A 12081-nucleotide genomic window follows, 5' to 3' on the forward strand; every position below is an offset into this window, starting at 1 on the left:
GTTCTCGCGCACTGGTGCCGCTGGTTGGTGGGCCACTGCAGGCTGCTCGTTTCCGTCCTCCTCCTCCTCCTCAGCATCATCCTCAGCATCATCCTCATCTTGGTCCTGCGGAATCGGCAAGCCACGATGCTGTGCCATGTTGTGAAGCACACAGCATACCATGATGATTTTGGAGACCCTGGCTGATGAGTACTGTAGGGCTCCACTTGATCTATCGAGGCATCTGAAGCGCATCTTCAGAAATCTGATGGCTTGCTCGATAATGCAACTGGTGAAATGTGGCTGGAGTTGTAGCGCTCCTCAGCTTCGTTGGCTGGTCTCCTCAACGGCGTCATTAGCCAAGAGCGCAGGAGATATCCCTTGTCTCTAAGTAGCCATCCCTGAAGTTTGTTTGGCGGACTGAATAGTGGAGGCACAATAGACTGGTGCAGTACGAAGGAGTCATGGCAGCTGCCAGGGTACTTGGCACAAACATGCAAAATCACCTTCTTGTGGTCACACACCAGCTGAACGTTAAGGGAGTGGAAGCCCTTGCGGTTGACAAAAACTCCTGGATTGCAGTGGGGTGCCCTAAGGGCCACATGTGCGCAGTCAATGACGCCCTGCACCCTTGGAAAGTCTGCCAGCTGAGCTAATCCAAGCGCTCGCACCCTCACACTTGCGCGATCCCTGGTGAAATGGATGTGATTGTGTGCGAGGGCAAAGAGGGCATCGGTGACCTGTTTGATGCAAGTGTGTATGGCTGCCTGGGAGATGCCGCTGATGTCTGCTGCTGATCCCTGGAAGGAGCCTGGGGCATAAAAGTTGAGTGCGGTGGTGACTTTGATGGCCACTGGTAAGGAGTGTCGATCTGGTGCCCTGGGCTCCAGGTCTTGCTGGAGCATTGCGCAGATGTCAGTCACTATCTCTCGCGAAAGTCAGAGCCGCCTCTGGCACTGCTGCTCAGTCATGTTGAGGTAGCTTACCCTGTGTCTGTAGACCCTGTTTGGGAGGTATCTCCTGCGCCGACGGCCTTCCATGCGCTGGCCCCTTCTGGCCTGTGCTGCCTCAGGTGGCTGAGCCGCAGCCAGTCGCCTCTGCTGGTGCTGTTGTTGCTGGTGCTGCTGTTGTTGCAGGTGCTGCTGCTGTTGCTGGTGCTGCTGCTGGAGCTGCTGCTGTTGCTGGAGCTGCTCCAGCCTCCTCTGCTGTTGGAGATCCTCTAATGCCAGGAAGGGAAGGAACAAGAGGCCTCCCATGCTTCTGGCAGATGCCTCCGTTGAGGAGGCGCTGAGTTAGGGTGCTGAGAGGGGCTTCCCAGGAGCTCACACTGGGGAAGTGTGTGAGGCTCCAACCTTCCACAGCTGTGCCTAAGCCTTCAACAAGTTGCCCCAAGCCTTCAGCAACAAGGTCCTGCAGCCTACAAATGCTGGGTGATTAAATCTCTTCAGTCCTGATTGACCTGCAGCTGAAAGCAAGCAAGCCAACATTGTTCACGCCAGGTTTCATCAGCGGTATTCCCACCAGGCGTGTTTTACATGGGGAAAGGCTGAAAATTCCAAGGGAGCCTGAAAATAGGATTAAACATGCCAATAATTGATCATTAGGCTCCCGCCGACCATTCCCGTCTGCTGCGGGCGGGACTGATTCGGGTCGCGCTGAAACACGGGGGCGAAAGTTGGGCGGGGCGGGGAATCGGGCGGGGGGGTCGCAACCCCCTATTTCTGCGATTTTCAGCCCCCACCCGCCTGAAACCCCGCCCGACGGCTCCAGGAAAATCGAGGCCGTAGTGTGTATTATTAATGATTAGTTTAAGGGTTTTCTCAGCAAGGTGCCAAGTTCTTGGGAAAAAATTTCAAATCACTTTTATGTATTTTCTTTCCCTTATTCTTCTATATTGAAGAAGAGCAGGGGAGTTATCCCCGGTGTCTTGGCCAATATTTATCCCTCAATCAACATTACAAAAACAGATCATCCGGTCATTATCACAGTGCTGTTTGTGGGAACTTGCTGTGCGCAAATTGACTGCCGCGTTTCCCACATTACAACAGTGATACTCAAAAGTACTTCATTGGCTGTAAAGCGCATTGGGATGTCCTGAGGTCGTGAAAGGTGCTATATAAATGCAAGTCTTTCTTTTCTTCTTCCCTACTGTCTGTGAAGACAGTGATTCATGCTGTTTATGGCTTCTTGTGTGTTCGCCGCCCACTGACACCTCAGCCAACTGTATATTCTTCATCTGTGAGGCTGGATAGCAAGTGTTGGAAGGCGAATTAACAATGGAGAGCAGCCAAGCTCCAATCCTGTTCTCAAGCAAGTGTCCACAAAAGAATCACTGGATGGCAATCAGGAGTGAGAACATTGGACACTTTTTCCACTCCCTACCTGAGGATTCTGAGACTAATTGGAATGTCCCCAATACCTCAGCCACTGAAAGCATATGTAAGCAGTTGGCGCAGACGCCATGGGTTTTGAACATATGGATTTTTAAAAATTGGACAGACTGTTTGGGGGGGAAGCAGTGAAAAAAGCACTCAAGCTGGAGGTGACTCACGTAACCAGGTTGTATTCGTATGGAAACAAACTGTCCTGGGAAACAATGACCCGAGAGGCCCACTCTCAAGTATTAACAAGGCTGATGACTCATTGTTCTGGTCAAGATGAAGTCGTTAAGTTAATCGCCTGGAAGATTGAAATGAGTTTGAAGACCATTCAAACCATCAGAGGAAGCTTGGAAACCACTTCCCTGAGGCCATGTGTCCATTAAAACCACAGACAGCAGTCTGTGTATTGGAGGGGTATATCAGAGAGCAGTTTGGATAGCTCTCTCTCTCTCCTGCCCTCCACACAATGGAACGTCAAGAGGAACAGAGCCTTGCTCTTCCAACCAAGACGGACTTCGACTAAGGCTGGGACTCGCATGTCGCAAGGCCAGTACGGAACCAGGTAGCCGAGACATACGGGAGGAAGCTGCAAGCAAGATCAAAAGGGCAATCTAGGTGAGCATTGCCAAGCCTACACACCCACAAGATCACTTAGCTGTGTGAGGGGGTGCCTGTATATTCCTACCAAACCAGAGGGGGTTTAGCGTTGGAAGGGTCCTGTGATAGTTTAGTTCATGGGAGGGTGTTTTCAGGCAGTGGTAAGTCAGCACGGCAGGGGCTTGTTGGACAAGTCAGGGTTGTACTGTTTTAAACTGTACTGTTGTGTTCACACCGCTCGTACTGTAGGCGAGTGGAGTGGTTTTTGTCAACCTTAATAAACACTGTACGGGTGAGCCCGAAAATGCTGTCCATGTTCAAATCTGTCCTCAGTAATCCCTATCGTCCAGAACTTGTAGTAAGGGGGTTTGCGTGCTCACTACTGGCGGGGCGAAACCACTTACAATAATTGGCGATTGCGGCAGGGGCCATAGGAAATTGGCCACCGCAAAAACCGGTTACACATATGTTCATAAAAAACTTAGGACAGCCCAAGAAATTATCCTGGGAATCGTCTGACCTTTATGGTTAATACACAGTAGGGGGACTCCACTCATTACAGCTCCGCAGCCTGAACATCAATCTCCTAGCTAGTACCTGTCGCTCCCTCTTTTTTGCCCAATGACTTACTCACTTCCAAGTTGAAGTGCTTCACCAGCATTGGACACCAGCAGGAGCAGGAAAGGATTGCCGGTGATATAAGATCGTGTACAAGTTAAGCCCCACATTCGACCACACAACGTGTCTCCTGTTCTAGGCACAGCTATCTGGTAATGACAATTGAGATGTGCCTAAGGAATTTTAGCATGGATGCAGTGACAGAGCTGCCCCATCACCTTCAGCACAACGTGTAACAGATGTCCAGTACTGCAATGGTCAAAGTAAGTATGATGCTCAGTTTTCAAACATTGGGCTTGCTCCTGGCTGAGGGCACATGCAATGTCAGCCTACTTTCTGTCCATAGATTTACCAAGGTCACAAGTGTAGCATGCTGAGGAGGAACAGGTGAATTTGGTCCTATTTTTCCCTTGGCTTTCCACAACTGGGGGGTGGGGGTAACTGAAACAGAGACTGCGATAAGATGCCGGGAGCCCGTGGGTGACCCATGCTTACTTGGGGAGTGCTTTAATTGGGTTCTTCTCTCTTTATTGGGAAAAAATAGTTAATGGGAGGAAAGTTCTCAATAGGCTAGAAATAAATTGTGAAAGTAGCTGTATAAATTGACCTGTGTGTTTAAAGCCATAAGTTCTACCAACACCTGAGGTGAAATCTGATCCTCTAAATGTTTATCAAGGATAGAGAGGGAGCTAGCCTGAGCATAAAAAGCTTGGGGATATTTGGAGGTTGATTGATCAAGGACACTGGTAAATCAAAGGACCTGAGCCTGAAGTCCTTTCCCACCTTAGATTGGTCAGACTGGAGAAACCCAATTGCCTCCTGATGATTTCGACTGACTGAAGTCCGGAAGATCTCAGCTTTTCCAGGGAAGGGCAGAGAGAAACAGTAAACTGGTCTTGGCTGTAAAGATCCATCGCAATGTTATTGGGCTTTTTAAATTTCTTAGAATTTTTTTTTTTTTTAAAAAGAGTTTTTACTTTGCGTTTTGACTGCCATTTCATCACTCTAGGCTGCAGAGTTTTGATCAGGCATACCAGTATAAATTTGGCAAGTGAATGGGTCTCATGAATCGGGGGAAACAATTTGAATAATTTTCGTATCCATCTTCAACAAAAAATGAACTATTGCACTTCTTCCACTGTTTACACCTTCGAATCAACAATGGCAAACGTGTATTTTTCTTTGTCAAAGTCCTGGGTCAGGTCTGCACAATCCTTATCATGGATCTGAATAGAATAGTTGCTGTTTATTACAGGAAATTCCCAGCACTCTGATCTTCTGCAAAATGTATTCTTCTTTAGTTTGATTTATTTTATTTAATTGAACTGGACAGTGTCTGGGTAAAAGTCTTGTACACCCACTGCAAGATCAGCCAGATGATAGGTGGTATCTATCTGTAGCAGGCTCTAGAATACACAGCTTGATGTATAATAAAATAAGTATCTCTTCCAGTTAGTGCCATGAACTATTAAAAAAAAATATATATAGGGCACAATAACAACAGGGTCTAAAATGGTGTCAGGCATGAGGCCTCTGCTCAAGGGTAGAGTACTAAGGTCCGAGCTCTAAATTTTATACGAGGCCGGGGTCTGATGTACTGAGCTCTATCTGGGGTGAAAGCCTTCAACAGCAGGCTGAACATTTTATTTTGGAGATCTCTCATGTAATAAGAACCCCTCCCCCTCCCACGCCCCCAGCACTCACACGCACACAATGATTTGGCCACGAATCTCAGTTATTTATTCCTTTACAGACTAGGCCAATCAAACACATGAGAGAACCGTACTATAAGAATAACTTTCGGAACATGGTCAATTTTGCCAGATTAGTTAAAAGATTTGTGTCCTGATGTTACAGCCCCAGCCAAACTCACACCTGAGGATTCAACTCAAAGAGAGCAGGTAAGGTTGATAAAAAGAGACAATAACTGAGCAATTAAAAGTTAAAATCGATACTTATCTCTCTTACGAGTCACTAAAAACTGCAGAGCTTTGTTCTGGAAGTCAAATAAAATCTATGCTGGGAGCTGAGGGAAGGAAATAAATGGAGCTATCACACAGATCTGGGCCTATATACAGTGCGGGAGCAGGAGGGGGTGCCACATTGGACGGAAGTCCCAGTGATGGCCAAACAAAAAATATATTATTTCCTAGAACCAAGCCAGATTGAACAAATTTCTACGAGGGCTGCCTCAATGACAAAGAACAAACAGTTTACAACCATGAATGAATTAAATATTTGGATACTTAGGGAACCAAGGGCTATGGGGATAGTGCGGTAAGGTGGAGTTGAGGTAGAAGATCAGCCATGATTTTATTGAATGGAGGCTTGAAGGGCCGAATGGCCTATTCTTGCTCCTATTTCTTACATTCTTGTGGCTGACATTGGGAACTTTTAGATCGTCTGTTGTAAAAAGTCAGTAAAAATGCCAAGTTTTGGCCATAAGTTTATCCTGTGGCAGACATTATAATTACTGCAGTTGGAGCACCAACATGTTTAGACATGGTCAGTGACACGGGAACTACTGTCTTACTGATTATGTCATTAAAAATCCTGTACACAGAGATTGCACAAAGTGGCTCACAGGGTAGTTACAAGGAGACAGAATATTTGCCCAGTGAGATTACTGCATTTACATGCCACATGTTTAAAGACTGAGAATATCAGATGCATACACTACCTGGCTTGCGGTGCAGTTGGAAAGACAAGTCTTGCCATCAGCAGCAAGGTAGAAGTTGGTGGGACAGGCACATTTGTATCCTTCTCCAGGAGACAGCAAACAAAGGTTGCTGCAACCTCCATTGTAAATTTTGCACGGGTGACCAGGCACTGAGACAGAAGATAAAATAGATTTTAACTCTTTTAATCCGAAGTACAGAAAATCAAGTTATATGCAAATGCTTTCAATTGGAAAATGCTGAATAGATCCAAAATTAATAAGATTGGAAACTGTAACCCTATTTAAAGCTTATACAGACAAGAATGGAACCATGTTATAAAACTCAGGGGAAGAGTTTAGCCCCCTGCGGGTTTCAGGTGGGTGGAGTGAGTGCAAAACGCACTTACAGGCCTACGTTTGAGGCTTGGGGTAATTTTAACTCCTGGGCTTCATCTGCAAACAGCTGGTCAGATGCCCATTTAGATTATACTGCCTCTCCATGCTGTTCCTCCCAAAGTGATATATGTTAGCTCATTTTACCAGTCTGTCTCTGTCCTCCTGAAGTCTGCTACTATCCTGCTCACTACTTACTACGTTGCCATGTTTTCTATCATTCGCAAACTTCAAAATTGTGCTCCCTATACCAAAGTCATTTATACGTAACAAGAAAAGCAATGGTCCTATTACCGATCCCGGGGGGACTTCACCACATACTTCTCTCCTGTCAGAAAAAACATCTGTTCACCACTACCCTCTGCCTCCTATCCCTTAGCCAATGACTTACTCAAATTACCACCTTCCCCTTAATCTCATGTGCCTCTATTTTCCTAGTAAGTCTGTTTAGTCGTACCTTATCAAATACCTTTTGAAAGTCCATATATATATCTACTGCACTACCTTCATCAACGCTCTCTATTATAACATCCAAAGAATTCAATCAGGTTAGTCAGACATGATTTGCCTTTAACAAATCCATGCTGGCTGTCCCTTATTAACTCATGCTTCTCCAAGTGAGAATTAATTTTGTCCTTGACAATGGTCCCCAGCAGTTTTCCCATCACTGACGTTAGACTGATTGGCCTGTAGTTACCACATTCATCCCTCTCCCCCCTTTTAAAAAAATTCATTTATGGGATGTGGGCATTGCTGGCAAGACCAGCATTTATTGCCCATCCCAAAACAGCCCTGAACAGGAGTGTACCATTTGCAGTCCTCCATTACTCTGGCACCACTCCCATATCCAAGTAGGATTGAAAGGTTGTGGTCAGAGCTTCTGCTATCTCCACCCTTGCTTCCCTCAGCAACCTAGAATGCATCCCAGCTGGCCTGGGTGACTGTTAACTTTGAGTGATGCCGACCTATTTACAGTTCCTTTCTCTCTATTTTTATCCAATCCAATATCTATACTCCCTCCTCCTCTATTACAATATTAACTTCATCCTCTTCTTTTTAGAAGACAGATGCAAAATATTCATTCAGTCATGCCCGCTGCCTCCACAAGATTTTCTTCTTTATCCCTAATTGGCCCCACCATTCCTTTAACTATCCTTTTACTTTATAAATATTTATAAAAGATTTTTGGGTTTCTTTTTATGTTACCTGCTAATCTTTTCTAATATTCTCTTTTCCCTTCTTATATTCTTTTTCAGTTTCCCCTTGCACTCTCTGTATTCTGCACCTGACATTTGTCATAAACCTCCTTTTACTGTTTTGTTTTAACCTCTAACCTTTGTCATCCAGGGAGCTCTAGTTTTGAATGTCATATAGTTACTCCTTATGGGAATATGCCTGGTTAGTCCGCGAACTATCTCCACCTTGAAGGCCTGCCATTGCTCTTTTATTGTTTTCTTAGCCAATCTTTGTTTCCAGTCCACCTTTGCTAGATCCCTTCTCAAATCACTGAAATTGGCTCTATTCCAGCTGGGTATTTTCATCTTTGATTATTTTTTTGTCAGTTTCCGTAACTACTTCAAACCTAATTATATCATAATCACTATTACCCATTTGTTCTCCCACCGAAACACACTCCACTTGCCCTACTTCATTCACCAGAACTAGATCTAGCACTGCCTCATTCTTCGTTGGACTAGAAACATACGATTAAGAAAAAGAACAACAAATTGCATTTATATAGCGCCTTTAACGTAGTAAAATGTCCCAAGGAGCTTCACAGGAGGGTTATCAAACAAAATTTGACACAGAGCCACATAAGGAGATATTAGGGCTGAAGCTTGGTCAAAGAGGTAGGTTTTAAGGAGCGTCTTAAAGGAGGAAAGAGAGGGAGAGTTGGAGAGGTTTAGGGAGGGAATTCCAAAGTTTAGGCAGCTGAAGGCATGGCCACCAATAGTGGAGTGATTAAAAGCGGGGATGTGCAAGAGGCCAAAGTTCTCCTTGCCCTTTACATGTTTTTTTCCCCAGTCTATATTCGGGTAATTAGGCACTTATTATTTTTACATTTCACTGAAATTTGCTTACACATTTGCTCCTCTACCGCCTTCTTACTATTTGGGGGTCTATAGTAAACACCCAGCAATGTAACAGCTCCTTTGGTGTTCCTTAACTCTCACCAAATAGATTCAGACTTTGAACCCTCTAGTATCTTGTCACTCTGCAGAACTGTAACATTACCCTTACATATATTTCCTTATAAATGTCAGATTATAAATTCACAGGACCTTTTGGCTGAGTTTTTTGTATATTTGGAGGCATAATAACTAGCTGTGTGCAGCTACAAGCAGCTGTACTAATAAGAATAGATGGCTCGTGGTCGATGACTCATGACTCTTTATAAGCTTGAAGTCTAGTCTGCAAACCGTAAGTGAATGTCAACCATCTCGTGAAATTCTAACATATCTTCGCAAGAGCAAATGAGTCATTGGGTAAGGGTGGCTGTTGTGGAGTGTGGGCAAATGCCAAGTGCACACATCCATAGTTATGAAACGGAAGGTTTAAAGGCATTGTTAGCAAATTCTAGTGAGGTCAGATAAAACCGAGTGTTTGATTCTAAACCTGTAAAAGTGCATGTCATGACACTTCTGCTAACTCCACAAAGTTCCTGTTCATTCAGCAGGATAAGGGTCAGTACAAGTGATGTAACCGTTGTAGGCTTAGCTTGACTATAGGCACCTGTGGGGCTGATGAGCCGAGTTCATGCAAGGCTAGCAAGTATAATGCAAAATATAGACTGTTCTGAAATGATTAGCATATAGACCATATTTTTATGCACAGTGATAATGTTTTCTTCTTCCAACTTGATGCTTTTAAAAGAAACATAAACAGTAAAATTAATTCCTAGCCATAATTATACAAATTATCCAATTAAACAAGTGATTTATGTGTTAAATTTTGAAAATATATAGCATGTCATGAGAAATTACCATCTGGCTGTCTGTGGGGATGATACACATGGATATCCATTATCTGATGCCAGGAGCTGATTAGTGACATCTTGTTCAAGCCTGTGGTTTTGTGAGCACGGCTGACCGACTTAGTTTTCCAATCTGTCCAGTAGATGTAGTCTTCAAATAATGTCACCGCTAATACGTGCGGGATATCTTGATTATGAACTGTAATAGGATATGGTTAGAGTAATGCACTACCTTGGAAGACTGCCAGCCACAACATTCTATATTGCATGAGCCATCAGATACAACTGGTACATAACTTTTTATGAATAATTGCTGTGACAATATGCCAGCTCCCCAGGGTGCTCCATTACCATTTAAAAGAACACAGAACAAAGCATGAGCTCGGTTAGCTTGAGGTTTCATTCGGTCCAACACCTGACAGAAAATGAATATTCTTGCTAATAAGTGAATGTTTTGGCATTCTTCAACAATAAATAACAAATTCATTTGGAAAGGAAATACTTTGAACTGAAATCCTATTGAACCCAGCTAAAATTCTCAGAATTTATAACAAAAAATGGATTAGCATGAGATGTACAGATACAGAGTACACACTGTGTAGTTCAACTTCCCCCATTTTCCCCCTTTTTTCCCTCTCTTCTGAAGGTGCTAAGTCTTGCTTGGGTACAGCTCCATAGATGTTGGCAGCCCCTTATCTAAGTGGTCATTCTATGTGTGCGCGTGTCAGAAGGTTATCTGACAGTGTAGACCATCAGAGCCAAGCCCAATTCTGTCCTCACTCAATGCTCATACAAATGTATTTCCAGCAGAGTGCTTCCAGCAGCATTCAGGAGTGGGAAGTTTGGCTGAGTTTTTTCCATTCCTTTGTGGAGGGGTGCAAGGCCAATTAAAGCACCCCAGCTGTGATTAGCTAACTCAGCACAGATTAGGAATAGCAGCTGGGGACCATCTAGTATGCAGGGCTCAGTACCACATGGGCGATGCATTTACCCACTAAGCTATCAGGTGATCTACATAAAAAATTGAATGTGTATTTCATTTCAGCAATGAGAACTGAGGGGAATAATAAGAGAATTATTTTGCATTTACTTCCCTTCCCTTTTTTGACCTCTAATGGATAGCTTTGTGTTGTTATCGCTCACTAAAATTTGCCAGCTGTTAATAAACTTGGTACAGATTTGTTCCATCGAGTCCAAAATCCTTCTATGCTGACTTTCAATTAACAGACTAATCAATAATAGAATTCAAACACTCAGCCTATACTGCCTTAGATCATGCCTCCAGGCAGATATCTAACAAGAGTCTGGCTATACAGTTAAAAAAAAGACTTCCTTTACTTTCAGAACCTCTTTGGTCAGCATCTTGAAAATCCACTTAATGAGAATACAGAATTCACAGGTCCATCTTAGTTTCAAATATAACATGTTGCAGCAATCAATCATTGACCTACGATGAATTTCAATTCCACATTGCAATATCAAGAAAGACTTGAGCACTCCTTCAAATCTGACAATTTAATTCCTTATAAGTACCAAATACTGACTCAAAACTATAAGTAGTAAGCACAGTAGACAGCTGTAGAATACAGAATATATTTTACTCCGATCTTGATGGCTTTCTCTTATAAATTAGAATAAATTCATGCAAAAAGCGTTGAATTACACATTTCTCCACACAGTATCTTATATTTATGCATCTGTTGCCTTTACAACAGAAATAAATTTCTGTCATTTATCACAAATGGATTATGATTTTTATTCCATAAAGATAAGAGAACATACTGATTTGGATAAAAACCTAAAATACTGCAAAAAACACAGTAGAGTCATCAGCATCTGATAAGAGAAAATGGGCTAATCTTTTGGTGTACATTTATTTATCAGAACTATTAAGAACATAAGAAATAGGAGCAGGAGTTTACGGAGTTTGAGCAGCGACTGGAGTCACTGTGGTGCATCCGCGAGGCTGAGAACTACGTGGATAGCACGTTTAGTGAGGTGGTCACCCCGCAGCCTAAGAGAGAGTGGACAGCGAGCAACTGGGTGACCACCAGACAGAAGATGATCAGGCAGGCAGTGCATGAGGCCCAGGAGGGCATCTCGCTCTCCAACTGGCATTCTATTCTGAGTACTGGTGGGGGCGATGGTCCCTCTGAGGAGTGCAGTCAGGTCCAAGTCCTCAGCACCACGGGCGGCTCCGCTGCACGGGGGGGGAGGAAAAATAGTGGAAGACCAATAGTGGTAGGAGATCCAATAGTGAGGGGAGCAGACAGGTGTTTCTGCGGCTGCAGATGTGACTCCAGGATGGTATGTTGCCTCCCTGGTGCTAGGGTCAAAGATGTCACCGAACGTCTGCAGAGCATTCTGCTGGGAGAAGGGGAACAGCCAGATGTCGTGGTCCATATCGGTACCAATGACATGGGTAGAAAGAGAGATGAGGCCCTGCAGGCAAAGTTTAGGGAGCTAGGAGTCAGTTTAAA

At 44.0% G+C, this 12081-nt stretch overlaps 1 protein-coding gene across 1 annotated transcript in view; it reads right to left on the reverse strand.

Moving 5' to 3' along the window:
• The window catches only part of LOC147120556 (low-density lipoprotein receptor-related protein 1-like), a 2135446-nt gene that overhangs the window by 235410 nt on the left and 1887955 nt on the right, over window positions 1-12081 (reverse strand). The window contains exons 61-62 of the mRNA XM_085986655.1: window positions 9612-9800; window positions 6256-6404 (exon numbers count right to left, since the gene is read on the reverse strand). Of these exons, the coding sequence (XP_085842781.1) occupies window positions 6256-6404; window positions 9612-9800 (338 nt within the window). The remainder of the gene's footprint in view (window positions 1-6255; window positions 6405-9611; window positions 9801-12081) is intronic.

This window comes from Somniosus microcephalus, chromosome 4 (genome assembly GCF_052327205.1).
Source record: "Somniosus microcephalus isolate GS21.2 chromosome 4, FLI_Smic_1.0, whole genome shotgun sequence".
NCBI classification, from domain to species: Eukaryota; Metazoa; Chordata; class Chondrichthyes; order Squaliformes; family Somniosidae; genus Somniosus; species Somniosus microcephalus.